Genomic DNA, 23,892 nt, shown 5'->3' with positions numbered 1-23,892 from the left:
GGTTATTTTCTCTGTATCCAGAAATTTGCATACTGCACAGTACTAGCAGTAAGTCAGTGATAACTGGCATGAAGGGAATATTTTCCAGATTTGGGATGCCAGATGAAGTCTGTAGGGTCCCAATTTCCTATGCAGATTTTAGGCAATTTGCCATAGATAGGGATTTTTAATCACAAAACATCAAGTCCAAATGATCCCTAATCAAATGGACTTGTGGAAAGGTCTATATGGATAGTAAAGAGCCGTGTGAAAAAGGCATTTGACAGTAAGAGTGACTTGCATATAGCTTTATTGGTTTACTGAAGTACAATTCTGGAAAATGACTCTCCTCCAGCTCAGCTGTTAATAAGAAGGATCAGATCTAATAACTTTGATAACCACTGATAACTTGCTGAAATCTCATAACAATGAAACCATACAGAAGATGACAGAATCATAGAAGCAGAAATATTATTTTGACAAATGAGCCTATGATCTCCCATCTTTTAGCCCAGGAGACAGAGTGTGCTTTAAGAAATCTAATACTTGGGCCCATTAAAGAACAGCTGTATCCAAGGTCTGATGTAGTACAGACAGACGAAGGGGACACATTTCGGCATAATCAAAGGGATCTAAGAGTAATCCCAGGAAGTTCCAAAACATTGACAGAAGTTGTGGACTCTGGTGTTTACCAGACGACTGATTGTTTATCATCAATGTACAAAGGAGAAACTGGCAAGCAACAAGAGAAAAAGTCAGACTCTAAGGAAAGGCTGATACTGAGAAGATCAGAGCACAAGATTAAACATCCTGAAAGATTTATGGAGACTTGCTAACCTGCCTAGAGAAAGATTATTTGAAGAAAGTGTGTGGTAAAGACTCACTCCAGAGTGACGTGCTGGTAACCTCTCCTCTCTAGGTAGTTGATACGTTGGGTTTATGGATTGTAGTTTATGGCAAAGTACTAGTTGGGTTGAGAATTTAATGTATGTGTTATTAGATAGTTGTTAGCTGTTTATATATATATATGTAAGCAGGAGAATGGGCCCGCTATTGTGGGGAACTTTCCTTGCTTGTACACTACCCCGGTAGAGTTGGCTAGCAAAAGGATCTGAATCCCTGCTTCCACTCTCTTTACCCAGAGGCCCACCTGACCTCGAGGGCTCCCCTCCCACTCTCCCCTCCCACTCTCCCTGACAAGGCTGGGCCCAGGATTCCTGGGGCTCAACTCCTAATCTTGCCGTGGTCCCTTAGGGCAGGGGCTAGGGCGTCCCCACTCCAGGGTACTAACTCTGCACTGGGTGCTTCCCTAACTCACTGATCATTGCATACAGTGCAAAGCAATACAATTTATTACACAAACAGCAATTAAATCAAATAAAAAAATAAGAAAAGAGGAGAAAGGTTAAAGGAAAACACCCAACACTGCCCCCTGGCATGGGGCACCACTAACAATGTCTCTGGAGTTCACAGTCTGTGTCACACATTGCAGGCCCACTGTCCAGGACCTGGCTGCGCTGCAGGGATTCAGAATCAGACCCCTGCTCTGCCAGTAGCCACACAGTCCCAAAGTCCCCTTTGCTCTCCCCAGCTGCTCACTGCACCCAGCTCCAGATGGCTCCTGCCCCAGCTCACTCTGCTTCACTGCAGCTGTGCTTGGTTCTCTGGGATGCCCCTTTGGCTCTGCTCCTGTGGGTTGGGTCAGCTCGGCTCCATTCAGCTGTCTGTGCCCCTCTTCCAGCTGCAGGCTGCTTTGTCCTTAGCTCTGCCCCAGGCATGCCCCGACATGCAGCTCCAGCTCACATGGAGGGCTGGGTTCCCCCCACCCTCCTGGCTCCCTCATTGGCCTGCCTGTCCTGTCAATCAGGCTGACCTGAGTTGGCCTCTCTTCACTGGCCCTGGGGGCTGTCCGTTGCAGGGTCCTGCTTCCTCCAGAGATGGCCACTAAGTTTCAGTAAGGGGCTAATAGACTCCTTCCATATATATAAGAGTTAATTGGTTTTTTAGGAGGGAAGATGTAGAGATGGGTGTGTGCAAGATTATAATTTAGAGAGGCTCCCTCATAAGGCTCAGTGTTCTGAATCTAGAAATTTTGAGCTGGGCCCTGGAGGCAGGGTGAGAACACACAATAGCTGTAAACAGCACTTCCCCACTGCTGCTCCATTCACTGGTTTGTTGTTTGAGGAATCCCCATGTATTACACCTAGTGCTCCAACTCCTGCCTTGGAACTCTACTGGGGCTGTGACCATGCCCCATCCCTTCCAATCAGGCCCAGGGCTGTGGAGGCCACACCCTCACTGGGCCTGATTGGAAGCCGGTGCTGCTCAGACTGTCTCAGACTCAACCACAGGATCTTCTTGCTGTTACTGGCTACTGTTGGCAGGTAGGTCAGGCACCGCTGAGCACTGCAAGGCAGGGCCCCACTTGGCACTGTCAGGCCGTGCACTGCTAAGCATTGTCAAGCCAAGCTGGGCACTGTCAGGCTGGGCCACACTGGCCACTGCCAGGCCGGACCAGGCTGGCCACTGCCAGGCCGGGCCAGGCTGGCCACTGCCAGGCCGGGCCATGCTGGGCACTGTCAAGCCGGGCCACGCTGGGCACTGTCAAGCCGGGCCACGCTGGGCCATGCGGGACACTTTCAGGCTGGATTGGGCACGATGAGGCCAGGCCGTGCTGGTCGCTATCAGGCCATGCTGCACTGGGAACTGTGAAGCTGGTCTGGGCATCATCCCACCAGACTCATCATTGTCAGGCCAGGCCGTGCTGGGCACTGTGAAGCCATGTTGGGCACTGAAAGACCAGGTGGGCCAGGCTGCGATTCGGCACCATAAGTCCAGGTTGGACCAGGCTGCCTTGGGCACTGTGAGGCCACCCTGGACACCCTCAGAGAAGTAGCTACGCTGATGTGAGTGGGGGGTCTACACTACAAACTGGCAGTGGCACAGCTGCACCGATGTAGGTGCGCTGCTGTAGCATTTCTGGTAAAGATGCTTTAAGCCAATGGAAGACAGCTATCCCGTGAGGTGGTAGCCGTGTCGATGGGAGAAGCTCTCCTGCCGACATAGTGTTTACATTAGCAGTTAGGTCAGTATAAGTACGTCGCTCGGGGGATGTATTACTCACACCCCTGAGTTATGTAGTTATAACAATGTAATTCTGTAGTGTAGACCAGGGCAAAGTTCCCAGTGAAGACCAGCTCCAAGTTACTGGCTTTGTTTAGATGAGCTTTTATGACTTGTCTACACTAGCAGTTAAGCCAGCAAAACTTTTGTTACTCAGGGGTGTGAAAAAAACACACTCCTGAGCAACATAAGTTTTGCCAGGATAATCGCTTGTGTGGACAGTGCTATGTCGATGGGAGATGCTCTCCCACTGACATACCGCTGCTCATTTAGGTGGTTTTATTATGTTGGCGGAAGAGCTCTTTCCCATCGACCTAACATGGCTACACAAATGCTCTTACAGCAGCACAGCTGTACTGATACAACTATGCCGCTGTAGGTTTTATGAGTAGAATATCTCTGTGAAACTTGAGGTTGTTTTCAGCTAACAAGTTGTAGGTCAAAACTCATTTAAATGGCTAACGGGCATACCTGAGCCTCAAGGACAATGGCTAGTGTAAACATCCGATGGCTCAGGAAGCCAGATGTCCTCTTAGTGATTCTAATCCCAATGAGAACAGCACATTTGCTTTTAGAATTTCTGTCTCATCTGCCACCTATCTGTAGGGACCGCCCCCACCTTCTGCCTCCACCCTACTCCCACCCCGAGTATAGCCCTAGCATCCTTGATGCAAGTAGAGTGATTAAAGTGTCTCTGCATGTATGTAATGACCATTATCACTGTTGTTCTCTCAGGATGGGACAATGTCTGTATTTGTAAGTAAATAGATAAAGAATTTAAAACGTACTATGTAATTGATAAGAAAGCGTACATAATTGACCACTGTAACACCATGAAGTTGAAGCTGATTTATCAGACTTCGCAGTATCATGAATAAACCTCTTCAGTATTATCTGTGCTGCCTGATTCTTGGAGAAAGAATCCTTCGTGCTTTACAATTTGGCGCAGCGAGCAGGGTGCGACTGGGATCCTCAAAGTGCTTACCACTACCAAGGACAGAGGTGAGTACCTTTTATACTTACCACCTCTGCTGCGCACCTTGGTCTGGGGCTCCCTGAGATACCCCTTCGCACCCTTTTTTAAAATAAAACGAACCATGCATAAGGCACATAGACAAGAGGACTGAATGGGGATTGTGTTTTGGGGTTGTAGTTTTGGCCACATTTTTGGGATGCAGGGATCGCTTCGGTGAAGGCTGCACTGCCAGGGTTTTCGGGGTGCAGGGATCGCTTCGGCGAAGGCTGCACTGCCAGGGTTTCTGGGTTGCAGGAATAGCTCCGACGAAGGCTGTAACGCCAAGTACTGAGCACCAGCGTGTGCTTCAGTATTGCTGAGTACAAGGCTGTACCCGGCTGATTCTCCTGAAACACCATTTAAGTGGGTTTTAGGAAGCTGGGTGACAATATCATACGAATTGCCCCAGGGTGCTTCAATGATGCCCTCAACAGTAGGAAAAATAATTGAATTTCTAAAAGAAAAGCATGCAAAGGTTCAGAAGGCTATGGTAAAAGATGGATGCATCAGTGTAAGTGTAAAAGAGTTTGTTGTGGTGGTCTGGTCAGACGAAAGGAAAGCTAGAGAAAGGAGCTCTGATACTTTACTGTGAATATGAAAGAAAGGTAAAAGAGTTAGAGGAACTTCAAAAGGCTTTCACATCAGTGCAGAGCTAAAAAGGCAGATCTGAACCATAAATTAAATGAACTCCAAGCAGAGAACAGTGCTTTAAAGGGTAAAATGAAAGAATGTAACTCCTCCGCACATCATATTGCTGCTATCATGCAACAGGAGGATCACACCGATTTTGGTTTAGACAATGATAATAAAAATAACCAAAAAGAAATTAATTGGAAACAGCTCACAAAACAAATACAAAAATGGAAGCTGATACACACGGAGGGAACTCGGAATAATTGGCCTCTTCCTCCTCCTCCATTTAACCCAGAACCTGATGCCAGTGTTCCCCTGGCCCCATTCCAAGTAACCACGCCATGGATGGGACAGGGAGGTAACAGAACAGATCAGCATACTTATAAGTATACTCCTTTCAGTACAGAGGAAATGAGGGGCTTATTAAATGATTTCCTGGATCTAAAGCCCAAAGACCCAAACTTGATATTTTGGAAAAAGATAAATCAGATGGTTACAACATATACGTTATATCCTAGGGATCTCCATATCACGACTAAAGCTAAATGCCCCGATCTTTCATGGGTCAAGGTCCTTTTAGAGGAACATCAAAATGGCAATTGGGCCTCTGTTAAGTTTGAATCAGAAGTTGATATGATCCGTGCTTGCACTGATTTTAAAGAAACCATTCAAAATGCCCTGGGCAATGGAGCTTGTAATTGAGGATTGATAGTGGGCTGTGTGCAAGGCAAGGATGAGCCTGCTGCCAAGTACTGTGAGTGAAAATGGGAAGTGTATTCAAGTAATGCAGGCATCTCGGACCCCAAAAAGACCGATCAGGTATTCTTAAAAATGTTGAAGGAAGGTTTAATCTCCCATCTGCAAACCGCCCTTAATTTGGGAGTAAACCCAGGCTCCAACTATGAATTTATCAGCCTGTGGGCTTCTGGATGTGAAGCTAGGCAAGCCAAAGATAAGAAAGAAAAACCTGCCTGCATTTCTGTGGTAACAGCAAAAAGTAAAATAACTTGTCATAACTGTTGGGGTGTTGGGCATACCCAGAAAACCTGTAGGCGTAAAGCCCAAAACCATAGTCAGGGACGGGACCATGGCCATTTGAACCCCCGCAGTACTCTGCCTTTTCAATTCGATCTGGCCCTGCTCCTATTCCCCCCCCCGCGTTGCCATGTTTTATGTGTGGGGGGACTTGACATTTGGCAGCTGGATGCCTAATCTGGAAGGCCCCAGGTAACCAACCCCAGCCAGCAGCTCAGCCCACTGCCAACCCCTACTCACATCTGAGCAGGGAAGGAATGGCTAGACTTTTGAACTCCATGACTCGCTACGATTCAGTGGCCCCCTTATCCGTCAGTCCGTCTCTCAAGACCACCTTTGCAAGCAGGGATAAGGGGCCGGCCATGCACAACTCTTGTGGACATGGGAGCGTCCATTTCCCTTACTGACCTCCCCCTCCCCATTACTAAACAATACATTACTATTTCAGGGGTAGGAGGCACATGCATCACTGCCTACAGGAGTCACCTCGTTCTTATAGAATCCAATCTATTTTTCTGGACTCAATCTTTTTATGTAGCTCCAAATGCTGAGGGAACTATTTTGGGTATGGATGCCCTCTGCGATCTTGCAGCTACACTTAATCTCGCTCAGAGCACAGTTACATTTACTGATAAACTCATGTACATTCATACCATTCCCCTTCGCAGCAACAAGTCTCTTTCTTCTATTGCCACTGCTAAATCTGTGCCTCTCACCTGGAATACCTCTAACCCTTTTCAAGAATTGTGTTCCAGGTTTATTCATTATTCATTCTTTACACCAATGAGGCATACTTGTTCCCTGTTCCTCCCCCACCAACTCTCCTATCTGGCCAGTCAAAAAACCTGATGGCTCCTGGTGCCTTACCGTCGACTACTGCACCTTTAATCAATGTGCATATAAACTTGCCCCCATTGTAGCTGACCCATCAGTCGCCCTTTCGGGCCTTGATCATGCTTACTGCATCTTCACTGTGTTAGATGTTGCAAACGGCTTTTGGAGCCTCCCCGTGCATCCAGAGTCACAACACTGGTTTGCGTTTACCTTTGGCCCCACCCAGTTCAGCTGGACTTGTTTCCCCCAAGGACATCATAATTTTCCTACCCTCTTTCACTGGGTTATGGCAAAAGGCCTCTCTTTGATAGACTGGGCTTCTGCCAATTCTACTTGTTTGCAATATGTTGCTGATTTATTGCTTGCTTCCTCCACTGTCTCTGACCACTTACGTGCCCTTTAAATGCTACTCCAGGCCTTAGTTGATGCAGGCTTAAAGGCCAACCCTCGGAAAACTCAAATAGCTCTTCAATATCTGGGTTACACGGTCTCTCAGGACTCCAAAGCCCTCACTTTAGACAGCCGGATCACAATTGCTGCAGCCCCGCGGCCGACAACAGTTCGGAAATTACATAAGTTCATGGGTCTCCTTAACTTTTGTAGACAATATATCCCATTGTTTTCTACCTTAGCACAACCCCTCAGTGACCTTCTTAAAGGGGCCCAAGCCTCCTCGGACCCCATCTCTTGGTCACCAGAGCATGACCGCTGCTTAACGCATCTTAAAACAGCCCTCCTCACCTTTGGTTTCTGGAGCCCCCCTTACAATTTTCGTGCCTCATGCAGTTCACAAAATCTTGGATGGGGTCCCCTTCTCAAAGGTCACCTCAGCATGATGGTCCAAGTGGGAGTGCACCCTTCTAAGCCCCCACATTACAATTGCACATTCTAACCGTCTTAATCCTTCAACCTTAATGTCAACAACAGGGAAACCTCATCAGTGCCCTCTTTCTGAGGGCACCATTATACAGGACTGACTTGTGTCTGAACAACCACTATCCTCTTCTGATCTTGTTTTATTTGTTGACGGATCCTGGTACTATGTTGCCGGTCAACCTTGTTCCGGCTGGGCAGTTTGCGACCTGTCAGGTACATGCCTCCACTTGAGTTCCTTGCCGCCTTCCTGCTCAGCTCAAGTAGCCACATTAGTGGCACTAACACAGGCCTGCCTCCTGGCTGAAGGCCAGACTGTTGCCATTTACACTGAAATCCGCTATGCGTTTGGGGTATGTGACCCTTCTGTGCCTAGGGCAGCCACCTGAAAATGCTAAGGTCAGGGCAGGCTGCAAAAGGAGAGCAGATTCTCCCAGCACTGGTGGGTGACACTGAAGTCAGACTTCCCAACCAGCCACAAACAATGCTTCTGATTCCCCACACTAGTTATCAAGAAGCCAAAATAAAGATGTACACAGCCCCCTTTACTGCATTTCAGTCTCTGGCTCCCAATCAGCCACTAGGTCCAGTAAAGAGACCAGTTATTTAAACTCTATGCTCTTTACCAAAAAGGTTTCTCCTGACCCCAAAGAGTCTGCCACAGTACCAGATCAGTATAAGTTTAGATCTTACCCAAAATACCACGCTGCCAGCCAATCCTTTAGTAAATAAAACTAAAGATTTATTATAAAAAGAAAGAAACAAACTATAAGAGAAATGTTAAAGGATTAAAGCAATCAGATACATACAAATGATTTGAAAGTCTATATATATCAGGTTTCTAGAAGAATTATGGAGTTTGCAGGCTTGTATAGTCCCTCTGGTGTACATCCTGTACCTGGATGGGTCTCAGTCCTTTGTTTCACAGCTTCAGTTGCAGATGACTTGATCTAGAGATACATAGGTGGCTGAAGGCTGAACCCGACTGAAGACAAAATGGATCCCGGGCACCTGCCTTTTATATCCTCTGGCCTTTGGACCAAAATGGAGTCCAGAGTCACATGAGTAAGTCCTGGTGACTCATCAGGTATATCCCTGGCTTCTCCCCCTGGGCCCCTTGCACCTGTGAATGTCTTAATGGGCCATTAAGCAGGCCATCCCTGCAGCCATCCTGTCTGGGGCGTTACCCAGACACAGCACAATTTGAAATACAGATATATCAACCATATCCATAACTTCCACTACACATATAACACATGAACATAAACATCATCATCTTACTTAGCATATTATAGCCTTTCTAACAGAACCTGACATGGCATATCTCACATGAATTATTATGATTTTGACATACTGATGTTAAACAATATACTAAATGCCACCCCCAATCCAGCCAGCGTGACAGGGTAGTTCATGACTATCTTGATTCTTGGACTAATAGGGGTTACCTCACTTCATTCGATATCCCTCTTAAAAATTGGGGGGGTGTACATTAAAGGCTTATTGGAAGCCTGTGGCTGTGGTTAAAATCAAGGCACATATCAGAAACAATGACCCCCTTTCTCTTGCAAATACAGCTGTAGACGAGGCTGCTAAAAAGGCTGCAACAATTCCACAGGAAAATCTCCAAGTGGCAGCCACCCAAACTCCTGACCTGAAGCAAATTTCACTACCTGAAATACAAGAACAATGCACTAGAGAGGAAAAATGAACATGGATTGAAAATGCTTATAAAATTGATAATGCCAACACTTGGGTCACATAGGATCAGCAATTTGTAGCCCCTAAATCAATTGTGGCTCACCTTTGTGATCTCTATCACCTACCAACCCACCCAAACCCAAAAGCTATGCTGTACCACATCAAGGGAAAGTGGTGGTGGCCCAAGATGACAGCAGACATACATGACTACTGTCGGCGGTGTCTTGTATGTGCTAAATGTAATGAAGGCAAAAAGCTTAAAGTGGCAATGAGACACCAGACTCGACCCATGGGTCCTATGCAAAAGATTCAAATCGACTTCATAGGCCCCCTACCACCTGTAAGAGGAAAAAAATATTGCCTGGTCATAATTGATCATTTCACCTGATGGATTGAAGCTTTTCCCACATCTAAAAATGATGCCAGCACAGTGGCCCACTTACTAGCCAGTGAATTCTGCCCTTGATGGGGCTTAGCATGTTCAGTGGACTCAGACCAGGGAACCCACTTTACAGGATGAATCATGAAGGAAGTCTGCTCTGCTCCAGGCATTAAACAAAAATTTCACCGTCCATAGCACCCTGAGAGGTCTGGGCTAGTGGAACAAGCCAATTGGATACTGAAAAAGAAAATCACAAAAGCCTTACTTTCACAAGGAACAAGCTGGGTGGCTCAACTACCCCTAGCTCTCCTCTAGATGAGGGCAACTCCTAATGCCACTACAGGAGTCTCACCCTTCGAACTCACTACTGGAACGACCATGTCTTTGGGGGAAGGATGTGTAATTCTGGCTCCTCTCCCTCTGGTATCTGATACTGCACGGAAATACATCAAACGTTTAAATGAAGTTTTACAGCCTTTGAGACTGACTGTCAAAGACAGACAGGAAACTCAGGATTCTCCAGAATCCCCCTCCTGGGTGGACACACAGGAGGGAGATCAGGTCATGGTAAGAACATACAATCCTAGTGTACTCCAACCAAAATACTCAGGTCCGCATATGGTATTGGTCCATACAGATACATCTGTGAAGATACAAGGAATCCCAACATGGGTTCACAAAACAAGAATTAAGCTGTATAAATAAGTTTATCTAATATGCATTCTGTGCACTAATTTTGTCTTTTCAGGTGAAAATGTGGTTCCTTCTAATGATCCTTCTCCTGGGCCTCAGTGCCACATACTCCTGGGACCCACCCATAGTCCAAATCACGCAAGACATCTGCCTCAAGGCTGGCCAGTACATGCAACTTCCTAAAGGGGGAGATGGCGAGTGGGTAAGAAAACCCGATGTGTGGCTTACTACCCCACCTTCTGGGAATGGACCAATCATAATTCCGTCCACCTCTCAGATTATAACATAGTCTCATCTCTTCTACCCACCCCGGGAGCGGAATATGACTACCTGCGTGTAAATATGCCAGATACAACTGTACCTGTAACTTCAACCCTAAGGACTGCCCGCCCATCCACACTATAGGATATCCACTAGGCCCAGCCGAATGTATTCCATTTTCAAAATGTAATACAAGGAAACAACCCTTCAAGGTCCTCCCCCTTGAGAGGACCAACCTCACTTTCTCTATAGTCTTCGACGATACCATTGATGTCCAGAATATTTACAGTCGCTCCACCAGTCTGGGAAACTATACCTGTATTTGTAAATACAGGTTTGAAAACGATATACAACTTGTTTTTGGAAAAGGAATAATTCTAGGAGCAGGATGGACAGAACTTTTACCTTTGCTATGGGAACCTGGAATGGAAGGACGGTATTGCCAAGAACACTGTTCAAACTCAGTCAGACGCCTGGGCTGTTCGGATGTAAGATACTATAACTTGACTACCTGTGGTTCTATCCCCTCAAGCACCTGCCCTGTGCTCCACTCCACTCCTTCTGATGGTATTATCCATTTGAGATCTAACAAGACACTTCTACATGATGTAATTATGGCTTCTATTAAAGTTAAATATGATTTGTCTAAATTTACTGTACCATTACAAAACATATGTTTCGACCATCCTAATTCTTTACAATGGCTACATGAACAGTTAAAGTTACTAGTGTACCAATATACTATCTGCACCCACGCACTAAAAAGACAAAAGCAAGGCACCTAGGTGACATTGGAGGACTATTTAGAAGCTCAAATTCCATGATAAACTTGCTTAATGCCAATATGGATAGATCTTACAATGCCTGAGTTAAAAGCCAGACTACACAGGCCCTAAAATACACCAGTGCTGGCTTATTATACTCTTTCACTGCTATTGACGCAGCCATGGATGGATTCTATACAGCAATTAAAAAATCCTCCAATATCATAATCAATATGACTATATCCCAATCTAAGGGACGTGCTTGTGATACGTTAGCTCGTGATTTGTTCAATATGTTAAAAGAAAATATGTTAGATATATGCCTTGGTTTTCCCCCTTCCACATCCTCTCTTCCTCTGCCCTTACAAACTTGGCAAATATATCTGCTCAGTTAATTGTTGCCTCCTCACTACCCCTTGAAACCTCTTCCACCCCCTCTTTTGATTTTCTTCTTACTTACCCTTTTGTTATCCCCACCCATGTTTTTCCTTCCTCTGTTTATTTTAAATCTATTGGTTATGTGTCTAACAACACTATCTATCGAATAGGATTTTCTGGCTTTGTGTCTCCCTCCCCCAGTGGCGCCATGCTCATAACAACTTCTGACTGTTGTACAGAAACTGCTGACTATATTATTTGCTCTTGTTCTACCCTGTACCCTTTGAATACTTCTTCTTCTGTGGTTGTTACTATCCTTCCTCTCCTGGATGCTCAGACTTCTGTTCAAGTGTCTGCCTCGCAGTGGTGTTTTATCACCACTGCATCATATCACAACTACGGCCCACTACAGTGTCCAGCTAACTCTTCCATGTGTCTACAGATTACAGACTCCTTCACTCTGGGTGATATTAATTTGCCCAGCCGCATCTTCACTGGAATGACAATACTTCCTTGGTGGTATGGCAATCTATTTACGGACAATTCCCCTGTCCAAATAACAAAGGAGATGCTGGCTACAGTGGTCCTTGCTGCTGCCTCTGTGTCTGCCACCATTCATAAGAACACTGCTAAAGGCCGTGTGAAGGTCCAACTCTCCACCCAGATTGTAACCCGCTTGGAAGATTCAACTTCTGGCCCGTCGTACAGCCTCATCACCTGGTGAACTATCCGGCAAATAGCTGCAGCTGCTTCTTCTCTTCTTGTCCTGTTTTCATCTGTGTGTATATGCTGCTATTTTAAACACATACTTAACAACTTTACTATGCTCTCTACTCTTGCCTCCACCCCCTGTTTTCCTCCCCGCTCCATAACACTTCCCCCGTATAATCCTAAAATAGATCATGAATATCAAAGTATCTAAATAATTGATCATATCTCACTTATAGGTTCAATTTGTCAAACAGGAGGGAACTGTAAGGCTTGAAGTTGTTTTCAGCTAACAAGTTGTAGGTCAAAACTCATTTAAATGACTAACGAGCATACCTGAGCCTCAAGGACAATGGCTAGTGTAAACATCCGATGGCTCAGGAAGCCAGATGTCCTCTTGGTGATTCTAATTCCAATGAGAACAGCACATTTGCTTTTAGAATTTCTGTCTCATCTGCCACCTATCTGTAGGGACCCCCCTTCTCCCTCCACCCTACCCCCACCCCGAGTGTACCCTAGCATCTTTGATGCAAGTAGAGTGATTAAAGTGTCTCTGCATGTATGTAACAACCATTATCACTGTTGTTCTCTCTGGATGGGACAATGTCTGTATTTGTAACTAAATAGATAAAGAATTTAAAACGTACTATGTAATCAATAAGAAAGCGTACATAATTGACCACTGTAACACCATGAAGATGATTTATCAGACTTCGCAGTATCATGAATAAACCTCTTCAGTATTGTCTGTGCTGCCTAAAGAAAGAATCCTTTGTGCTTTACAGCCCACAGTTAGACTTTGCTAGCTTCTTCATGAGCTTGCTCAGGAATTAGAGGTTTGACACTGAGCTGTAGTTGACTAGGACCAGTATATTCAGAGAGAGTTTCTTCAGTGGCAACTGAACTATTGTGTGTTTGAAGGCACTTGCATTACCTGAATGAGGCATTGGCTATTTTGGTCAGGAGGGTCTCTAGTTACTGGTTACTATTAAACTTTTTCACTGGTCAGCTGTTTGATTAGGACCATATGTCGACTTACACAAGCAAATGGGGTTGAGAAATGGTCTTCTTTCCCCTCAAAAATGTTGCTCACTGGTAGTCATGGTAAATAACTCCAATGCCTTGGTGAGGAATAACTTGTCCAAAGTTGCTTGATGCAGCATTTTCATCCCAAGAAAAAGGGAAATAAGCCACAGATTTGAGTCCTTCTGTTATTTTGTTGGCTTAGGGTTCTACAAGACATTCTCTTACGTGGGATCCTCAGAACCCAAGTAATTCGGATATCTTATGGGCTGAAATAGAAGCTCTGAGTCCAAGATAGATCAGGTTAGTCTTGCAATAAACATTTTGAAAATAGATCCATCTTGGATAAGAAAGTCTTGGATCCATCAGCTGGGATTTCTTTCAATACACAGGAGAGAGAAAAAGAGGCAGTATAATTCTCAGGACAGATCCAAGATATAGCTCCAGTTGTGCCCTGATGTGTCTGTCCTCTCAGATCCTAGGAGTAATTGAAAGAATGGATGCCCTTGAATTGCAGGGCAGTTTGATCACTCCTGTGGAACTAGCTATTCAGTTGGTAAAGGCCACAAGTCTGTGTAGGGTCTTACTAGACGGCATGTTCAGGGGAATTGATCCATCATTGATTCTGAACCCAGACTAATCTCCTAGCAGATTCACTCCTCCAGTGACAGATGTATTTCTCCAGCGCAGTCATTTTCTGGGATCTCAGATGATTTATTTTGGTATTGCTGGGGGCCTTGGATCCAGGGAGACAGACGAATTTGCTGCTGCTTCCATCATTGCTGTTAAGTCTGGTCCTGGAATTCCTTGATAATCTATTATTATTTTTAATTAATTCATTTAATTAATTCAATTAGTTAATTACCTGATGCTAATTGTTCTTACTATTTTGAATGGTTCTGGCCCTTTGTGGCCATGCGAGTCATGCAGTGGCGCTCTGAAAAGGCCATGCATTCAGAGACTAGCTTGATAAGTTACACTCTTTTCTTCATCTTAATAGTTTACAGGTAATTAGAAGTGACACTTACCTTGACTCTCAGCAGCTCCCGCAGTCACCACTCGTTGGGGAGAGAGCAGCAAACAGCCAGAAATATTCCTGTGGAGAAGGACAAATTTGATTCTCCCTTTTCTTCAGTGTGAGGTTGGTTAGATTTAATTTAATTTTCACACAGAAAATAAATGATGTCTTGATTCTGGTAGACAATGGTTCCATGGCAGCCTTCCTGTGCCCTTCTGTTTGGATAAGAACTAAATGTCTCTCCCTGGTGCCATCAGTGCTCATGGCCTGATCTTGCATGAGCAGGGATGGATGTAGAACCACCCTGCCCAAGGGGAGTTTGTAGACAGATTGTTCTTCAGAGACACATAGTCCTTCCTTGAACAGCATGGTGCACCAGGCCTACTCCATGGGCCAGTGCAGAGGAGAGGCAGGGCCTCCTTTTGGGGTGCTCTGGGCATCTTCGGAGTCATAGAATCATAGATGATTAGGGTTGGAATGGACTACAGGCGGTCATCAAAGCAGGACCAACCCCAAATAAATCATCCCAGCCAGGGCTTTGTCAAGCTGGGCCTTAAAAACCTGTAAGGACGGAGATTCCACCACCTCCCTAGGTAACCCATTCCAGTGCTTCACCACTCTCCTAGGGAACATGTTTTTCCTAACATCCAATCTAGACCTCCCCCACTGCAACTTGAGACCATTTCTCCTTATTCTGTCATCTGTCACCACTGAGAACAGCCTAGCTCCATCCTCCATGGAACCCTTAGTGAGCAGTGTTTGCAATGCCCTGAGTATATGATAAGGACTCAGAGTGCACAATCTTCATGTTGGTTCCTCCTGGTCTGGGAATACTTCCTTCCCTAAACTTAATAGGCTCTTAATGCCACTTTTTGTATGGAATTTTTACCGGTCCCCTCCCCAGGCTGGAATGCCCCCTCCACACATGTGCACATGCTAACTCTCACACACACACATATGCACATACACAATCTGCCTTAAAGTTCCTCTCTAGAGTGAAATGAAGGGACTCCTCCCCAGACAATATGGAAGTTGGGATCAGGCATATGTCCTGTTGTTACCCCGCAACTGTAGAATCAGCGTGGGGCAAGGTGTTGGCCTGCCTAGTGGTGCCCTGAGGAGTGGGAAGCTGAGAGGCATTGGAGGCAGTTGGTGTGAGCAGTGCAGTCAAATCTCTGAGTCCCACATGATGTCTCCTCAGCTCCCGTCCCCGGATGGTGTCTTCGACACCCACCCTCTCTGATGCCTCCTCAGCCCCCAGACCTCCCTGCTGGTGCCTCATTCCACAAACCCCTTCCCACCGCCATCCAGGAGGACACTGGACAGCAAGGAGTGTGAATTATGCTGGTGCAGGCTGATCCTGACTGCACTGTGGAGCGAATGAGTGAGCCACAGAGGACATCTGTCTACATTGTAGTTGGGAGCAAGTCTCCCAGCCCAGGCAGACAGACTTGTGCTAGCAGGACTTGAGCTAGCTCATTCAAAATAGCCATGTGGACGTTGCACCTTGGGCTGGAGCACGGGCTATCGAGCGCACCCATCCCCCTAGGCTTGAGAGCCTGAGCTCCAGCATCCACACTGCTATTTTTAGCCCTGCTAGTGCAAGTCTTTCTGCCCAGGCTGGGAAGCTCACTTCCAGCGGCAGTGTAAATAGATAGAGAGGGGCCCTGACCCTGTAGGATGGACCCTCAGGCTGTGGATGGCTCTTTACTCCCTGTCTTCACTGCTCAGAAATGGGGATATCCCCCCGCACAGGAGACAAACTACAGCAGAAGCAGCAAGGTCTGTGTCTGCTCTCAACTTCAGTGACTCTCTGTAGCTCCAAATAAAGGAATATGTTTCTCTTATAAATATTCAGATAGAAGGAACTGTGTAAAGTGAGTCCCTTGTGGACTCAATCTTCTCCCCTTTAAAGGTCTGTGTGTTGTCACAGGAAGGCAAGAAGATGGCTAGAAACTCATCTGCACAGGATATGACAGTGCTGGCCAGGAATGGTCACCAGGAAGCAGAAGGTTTCGAGATGACCCTGGTGGAGCTGTGTGCCCTGATGGAGCTACGATCTGTGGATGCGCTGAAGAAAATAAAAGAAAGTTATGGAGATGTTTTTGGAATCTGTACAAGGCTCAAAACATCTCCCCAAGAAGGGATAAGGGGGGACCAGTTAGATGTAGCCAGAAGACAAGCAGTATTTGGGAAGAACTTTATACCCCCTAAAAAACCTAAATCATTCCTTCAGCTGATATGGGAAGCTTTACAGGATGTAACATTAATTATATTGGAAATTGCAGCCATTGTATCATTAGGACTTTCCTTTTATAAACCTCCACAAGGACAAACTACAGTGTGTGTAGATGACCATGTTGCTGCTGATGAGGGGGAAAGTGAGATGGCGTGGATTGAAGGAACTGCGATTCTTTTGTCAGTAGTTTGTGTAGTATTAGCTACAGCTTTCAATGACTGGAGCAAGGAGAAACAATTTAGGGGGCTGCAGCATCGCATTGAAAAAGAAAAGAAGTTTGCTGTCATCAGAGATGGTCAAGTCTTCCAAATACCCATAAATGACATAGTAGTTGGGGATATTGTGCATATGAAATATGGTGACCTTCTACCAGCTGATGGTGTGCTTCTCCAAGGGAATGACCTCAGAATGGATGAGAGTTCACTCACAGGAGAATCTGATCATGTTAAGAAGACTTTGAGTGGAGATCCCATGCTGCTTTCTGGTACCCATGTGATGGAAGGCTCTGGAAGAATGGTAATTACTGCAGTGGGTGTAAACTCACAGATGGGAATTATACTCACTTTGCTTGGGGTGGGAGGAGAACTAGAGAAGGAGAAAGTGAAAAAGAAAAAACAAGATGGCACTCCTGAGAACAGCAACAAAGCAAAAGCTCAGGATTATGCAGCCATGGAAATACACCCGGGCACTAGTGAAGAAGGCACTGATGGAGAAGAGAAAGTCAACAGACAATCAAATTTGCCAAAAAAAGAAAAATCAGTCCTACAAGGAAAACTTACCAGATTAGCAGTTCAGATTGGCAAAGCAGGGTTGGCAATGTCTATAATCACAGTGGTTGTCCTTATGGTTTATTTTTTAATTAAAACATTTTTGATTCAGAAGCATTCTTGGACTGCTCAGTGCACCCCAGTTTATGTAAAATATTTTGTGAAGTTCTTCATTATTGGAGTTACGGTCTTGGTGGTGGCCATGCCAGAGGGTCTCCCACTTGCTGTCACTATCTCACTTGCCTACTCTGTAAAGGAAATGCTGAAAGATAATAACCTAGTGCGGCATTTGGATGCTTGTGAAACAATGGGCAATGCCACAGCCATTTGCTTGGATAAAACAGGAACCGTAACCATGAACAGAATGGCAGTAGTCCAGGCTTTCATTAGTGAAATGCATCATAAAGTTATGCCTGCACCTGAATCAATTCCTCAGACTACTCTGAGCTATCTTTTAACAGGTATTTCTGTGAATTGTACTTACACTTCCAAAATATTGCTTCCTGAAAAAGAAAGTGGCTTGCCACGTCAGGTTGGCAATAAAACTGAATGTGCCTTGCTCGGATTTCTTCTGGATTTAAAACAGGATTATCAGGCTGTAAGAAATAAAATACCAGAAGAAAATCTGTATAAAATATACACCTTCAATTCTGATAGAAAGTCCATGAGTACTGTATTGAAAAACGTTGATGGTAGTTACCAGATGTTCACCAAGGGTGCTTCTGAGATAGTACTTAAAAAATGCAACAAAATCTTGAATGCTGCTGGTAAACCTCAACCTTTCAAATCAAAGGACAACGATGATATTATAAAAAATGTGGTTGAACCTATGGCTTCTGATGGACTCAGAACCATATGTCTAGCATTCAAAGATTTCCCAGCTGGGCAGCCTGAACCAAAGTGGGACAATGAAGATGATATTATCATGGAACTTACATGTATCGCAATTGTAGGCATTGAAGATCCTTTGAGGCCTGAGGTTCCTGATGCAATAAGAAAATGCCAGAATGCTGGCATCACAGTGCGTATGGTTACAGGTGATAACATTAACACTGCACGCACAATTGCTTTGAAATGTGGTATTCTGCATCCTGGGGAGAACTTCCTTTGCTTAGAAGGGAAAGAGTTCAACAGACTAATACATAATGAAAAAGGAGAGATTAAGCAAGAGCTTCTAGACAAGATCTGGCCAACACTTCGGGTACTTGCAAGATCCTCCCCCACTGACAAATACACATTGGTAAAAGGTATAATTGACAGCACTATCTCAGAACAGAGACAAGTTGTAGCAGTAACCGGTGATGGTACTAATGATGCACCAGCACTAAAGAAAGCAGATGTTGGTTTTGCTATGGGCATTGCAGGAACAGATGTAGCTAAAGAAGCATCTGATATTATTCTCACAGATGACAACTTCACAAGCATTGTTAAAGCAGTTATGTGGGGCAGAAATGTATATGACAGTATCTCCAAATTCCTGCAGTTCCAGCTTACTGTCAATGTAGTGGCAATAATTGTTGCATTCACAGGAGCATGTATTACACAAGATTCACCGCTGAAAGCTGTGCAGATGCTGTGGGTTAACCTCATCATGGATACATTTGCCTCTCTTGCTTTAGCTACAGAAAAACCAACTGAGTCTCTCTTGCTACGGAAGCCTTATGGAAGAAACAAACCTCTAATCTCCCGCACAATGATGAAAAATATTTTGGGTCATGCATTCTATCAACTCGTGGTCATTTTTACACTTGTTTTTACTGGTGAAAAGCTTTTTGATATTGACAGTGGAAGAAATGCGCCTTTGCATTCCCCTCCCTCCAAACATTATACGATTGTATTCAATACTTTTGTGTTGATGCAGCTTTGTAATGAAATCAATGCCCGGAAGGTTCATGGTGAAAGGAATGTTTTTGAGGGAATATTCAGTAATGCCATCTTTTGTGCTATCACTTCTGGTACGTTAATTGTACAGATACTTATAGTAGAGGTTGGTGGGAAGCCCTTTAGCTGTACTGAGCTTACAGTAGAACAGTGGCTATGGTCACTTTTCTTAGGGATAGGAACATTACTGTGGGGCCAGCTGATAACAACAATTCCAAACAGCTCTTTGAAGTTCCTGACAGAACTTGGTCATGGGCTGCCAAAGGAAGAAATCCTTGAGGAAGAACTTGCGGAAGGTGTAGAAGAGATAGACCATGCTGAAAGAGAATTACAGCATGGTCAGATCTTGTGGTTTAGAGGTATGAACAGAATTCAAGCTCAGAGCCGAGTGGTGAATGAGTTTCATTCTTCCTTTTACGAAGAGTTAGAAAAACCACAAACACAAATCTCACTTCGCAGCTTAAGAGAATCTAGGACTGAATTTTAAGCCCGACCTTCCCATTATTGAAACATCACTCAGAAATAATAATGGGCTAAATGTTAACACATTTTCTGCATTAAAAAATAAATGGAGCTTTTTCACACAGAATGATAACAAGACAACCTTTTTGTCCTGAACTGCAAAGGAAGGCACTCTGGTGTAAATGGAGAGTTGTTAATTGAAGAGTTTTTTGACAAATTTGAGAGTTTCTTTTTTGAGAATGGGGAATAAATTCACATAGATAAATAGTAACAGCATAAAAAAGGCTGATCCTAGCTTTACTCACAAATGGGTCTGAAGAGCATATTAACAGTGCTTATGTTTATCTTGAGCCTTTAATTTGGCTTTTTTGAGGGAAAGGGGTAAGGAAGCCTCAGATCTATTAACTTTAATTTCTGATATCATCTGTTAAAATGTGACTAGTTTATTTTATAAAAGACAAAGATATTTTTACAAAGTTCATAGGTTCTTTTAAAATTGCCCCTGTTTATGGAGGGCAAACTTCTTTCTGTTCAAGTCAAAGAAGAAAGTAATTTAAATAGTGCTGGACTGTCAGAAGCAAGGGGTTTCTATTGAAACAAAAGTCAATTCTGTTTCCAATTTACATAAGTAGTTCTGGAAATAAATTGCTAGTGCTAATGCTTCAGTATGGGCACTGCTAGGCCGTTGTAAACTCAGAGCAGTGGTGTATGGGGTTGGACACGGTACAAGAGCCTAAAGGAGTTTGCTACACAAAACCTATTGAAATGGAATGGGAGATGCTTGCCTGGCTCCTGTACCCTGGCCTACTGAATAAATTAGATCCTCTGTTCTAATTAGTGTTTGTAGTACTGAAAGGAGGTCAGTCACAGCTTTTTAAAAGATCCAGCAGCTTCAGAAATCTGAGCTGACTTCCCCCAGTAACCCAGGTAAAGGGAACATTGGCCATATTTGTAAATTCAATCTTATATTTTCTTTGGGAAAGAAGCCCTTCCTTAGACTGACAGCTCTAGCCAATGCCCAGAATGGTCCTTGTAAGTGATGTTGCAGCCTGACTTCTGTCCTGTGGAAGGATGCAACTGGGAAGTGGTGTTTTTATAATACTGTGTTGTTTTTCTAACGTGTTTGATCACAGTCTGTATTCCATAGAATATTAAAAATCAAAACACTTTAGGGCACATTACAGTACCGTATTGTGAAACAATAAGGCTCAGGCTGAGCAATTCCAGTGACTCTGGGCTCCATGCAGCCTGGGATCCCAGGGCACATTTTTAACCCTTTTGCGAGCTTGGGCCAGGTCTAGCTCAAGGCCCACGGGAAGCTGGTCTTTTGGAGGCCAGCAGCATTCCCTGTTGAGTGGGACATCACTGGTAGAAGGCGCTCTGGGGCACCATGTAAGGCAGGAAACAGCAACTCCAGACTTCCCAGGACATGAAATGCAAGGTGCCAAATGCCCCTCTCTCTCGTTCCCTGAGGCATTCAGCATGTAGCATACTGCTAACACTGGCTGGACCTTTGAAATGCCTTCACTGCACAGCATGAATGGATTTGAGTACATTGTTTAACGTTGTTAAATCTTGAGAACTGTATGGAGTAACTGGTTTTGTTCAGAATTCAGTAGGATATTGTTAAATGCTGAATATTGATAAACAATGGAACTTGCCTGAAAATGTTTTTTTTAAATCTTATATAAAATGTGTTAAATCAAAATTGATCAGTACATTAGTCATTTCTGTCTTAACCTATTAGCTCATTGCTGTCCTGCGGCCTCATCCTGCTCTCATTTAAGTCAGTGGAATATTTGCCACTGATTTCAGTCGCCTAGGATCAAGCCCTTGACAATCTGTGAATGGGACTGTGTTAATTTAATTCTAAGTGTTTAGAAACCTCCCGCCAACAGGAGGGTTGTGTGTACCAGGAGGAGTGTTTGATAGGAGCAGTAGGCATGTTTTCATTTTGTTCTCCATGGTTGTTTATGAATATTCCTTATTATTAATAAAATAATTTTGTAAAAAGCTCTCTTCTCACAGTTACATGATCAAGATAGAGGCCAAATCTGGGGGAAATTGGCAGTGAAATGCCTACAGGGCAGTGGATTTTTCATAGCCCTGAGTGATGTAGTTATACCGATATAGATCTGCCTCCCCTTCCCTTCCCCCCCCCCCCCCCCCGGGACCTCCTGCTGCCCCTGCCCTGCGCCTGGGGGTACGGAGCCCCCTGCTGGCTGGATGCTGAACTGGGGGTGACCCAGGGCCCAGCACGGAACCAGCTGGGTCTCTACAAAACCCTCTGCCCGACCCAGCCAGACAAGCCCAGGGTGGGCTCAGGGATCAGGGAAGTGCCCGCTCCCCGCCTGGTGGCCCCAGTGCTCTGAGGGACCCTGCCGCAGGGCGCAGCTGCTCCCCAGGCAGCTGCAGCAGGAGAGCGCTGGAGGTGCAGCTGAGAATCAGCACAGGTGAGGACTTGCAAACGGTGCCAGAGGGGCTGACTGCAGGGGCTTTCCTGGGACAGCAGGGAAGGATGGTGTCTGAACTATTCCCAGTGTAACCCTTCTGCCAGACCAAGTCGGCAGCAGCAAGGGCCGGGTTCTATATCTAGGGGTCCCTGTAAATGATGCAACACCAAACTGGCTCGAGCCCCCACCCAGTCACCTGGGAAATTACACACTATCCCTTGGTCGCCCTCCAAAGGGCAATACTTCCCCTCTCGCAAGCACAGAGTCTGAGTGTAGAAAGAAACCTTTTAATAGCAAAACAGAGATAACACCACACTGGTTTGGGAAACAGTGCAAACAGAGTTCATGAACTCAATGAGCCCAAACCCATCCCAGAGTACAGGGCGTGTCCTTCGCCTCTCCCTTCCTTCTTGCCCCTGTATTGACCGTCGTGGTTGCAATATCCACCTCTCAGGTGTGACTCCGCCCCGTAGGCCGCACCAGTCCAACACAGGCTTGTTCAGGCCCCCTCTGCTGCTGTCTCCTATCGCCTGTGGGCCTCACTGAGTCCCCCACCGCTGGCAACAACCATGCCGATCTCCCACCAACTGCTGGCACCAACCGCACCTGGCTCCCGCCAACCACTGGCCAGGCTGGCACCAACTGTGCTGGCCCCTCCGCCGACCGCCCTGGGCTGGCACTGACTGTGCTAGCCTCCCACCAGAGTTGCCTGTTGCCCACTCAGCTCTGTTAGTGGTCAGGCCAAGGTCAGCTCCTAGTGATTTCAGCTCCTAGGTAAACCTTCTGCTGTCATACAGGAAATGGCCTTGCTTTCAAGAGACAAAAGACTCCAAGGTGAGTCATTAAGTCTACCTTTTAACAATGAGAGGCGAGAGTCACTCTCTGCCACAGGGGGCCTGCAATCCCAATAGGAGATACCTCCACCTTTTCCAGGCTGGAACATCGGCCTGCCACCCTTGGGGAGCTCTGTCTAGTTTAGGGTGAAGTGTTCTATCATAACAGACGAAACACAGTTTTGCTGACATCTGTTCATACAATTGAAGGACAACATTTCATTACCCCAGCAGTTAACACAAAAGTGGTTTGTAACCCAAACCCAGCCCTGCTAACCATTTCCCATTATGCTCCGCACCTAGGTAGATTATGCTAAGTACTTAATTGTACTCATGCAGATACAAAGCCCATGCAAATAATGTGCCCCCTTTACTCAGACACTCAGACCTTGCTTATACCAGTTTGTGCCACCCCCCTGCCCTCGGGCCACTCAGTTCCAGCCCCCGCAAGGGCCAGGCACAAGCCGAGCTCTGGGTGCCTTTGGTGAGAGGGTCTCAAGACCTCTCTTCGGAGCCCCCCCGACTTCCGCTCGTGTCTCTTGGGGAAGGAGCTGGAGCAGATCAGGGGTGCAGTGTGGGTGGGGTTTCGGGGAAGGGGTGGAGCAGAGGGTGGGGACATGGTCCAAGCACTGGTGCCCCCCCACCCAACCTCCCAAAGGCAGGAGCCACGTGCCCCCATGGACCCAAGCTCGCACTGGGCTGCACTCGGAGCAGACGAAGGGTCCATGTGAGGCAGTTTGTTCTCCAGTAAAACACGGCCCATGTCAGGTTACAGCAGCCAGGCCGGCCCCTCCCCCAGCTCAGCCAGCTCAGCCAGCCTTGGTTAACGGGGCTGTG

The 23,892-nt window shown here is 45.7% G+C and overlaps 1 protein-coding gene across 1 annotated transcript in view; it reads left to right on the top strand.

Moving 5' to 3' along the window:
- The window catches only part of LOC137165215 (plasma membrane calcium-transporting ATPase 1-like), a 53,482-nt gene extending 33,688 nt beyond the window's left edge, over window positions 1-19,794 (top strand). The window contains exons 2-4 of the mRNA XM_067566383.1: window positions 10,324-10,470; window positions 16,354-17,684; window positions 17,928-19,794. Coding sequence (XP_067422484.1) covers window positions 10,324-10,470; window positions 16,354-17,684; window positions 17,928-19,794 — 3,345 coding nt within the window. The remainder of the gene's footprint in view (window positions 1-10,323; window positions 10,471-16,353; window positions 17,685-17,927) is intronic.
- The last annotated feature ends 4,098 nt before the right edge of the window (window positions 19,795-23,892 follow it).

This window comes from Emydura macquarii, unplaced genomic scaffold (assembly GCF_026122565.2).
Source record: "Emydura macquarii macquarii isolate MOO-44397 ecotype Brisbane River unplaced genomic scaffold, CSIRO-AGI_Emac_v2 contig_2768, whole genome shotgun sequence".
NCBI classification, from domain to species: domain Eukaryota; kingdom Metazoa; phylum Chordata; order Testudines; family Chelidae; genus Emydura; species Emydura macquarii.
This window is presented reverse-complemented; position numbering and strand designations above follow the sequence as displayed.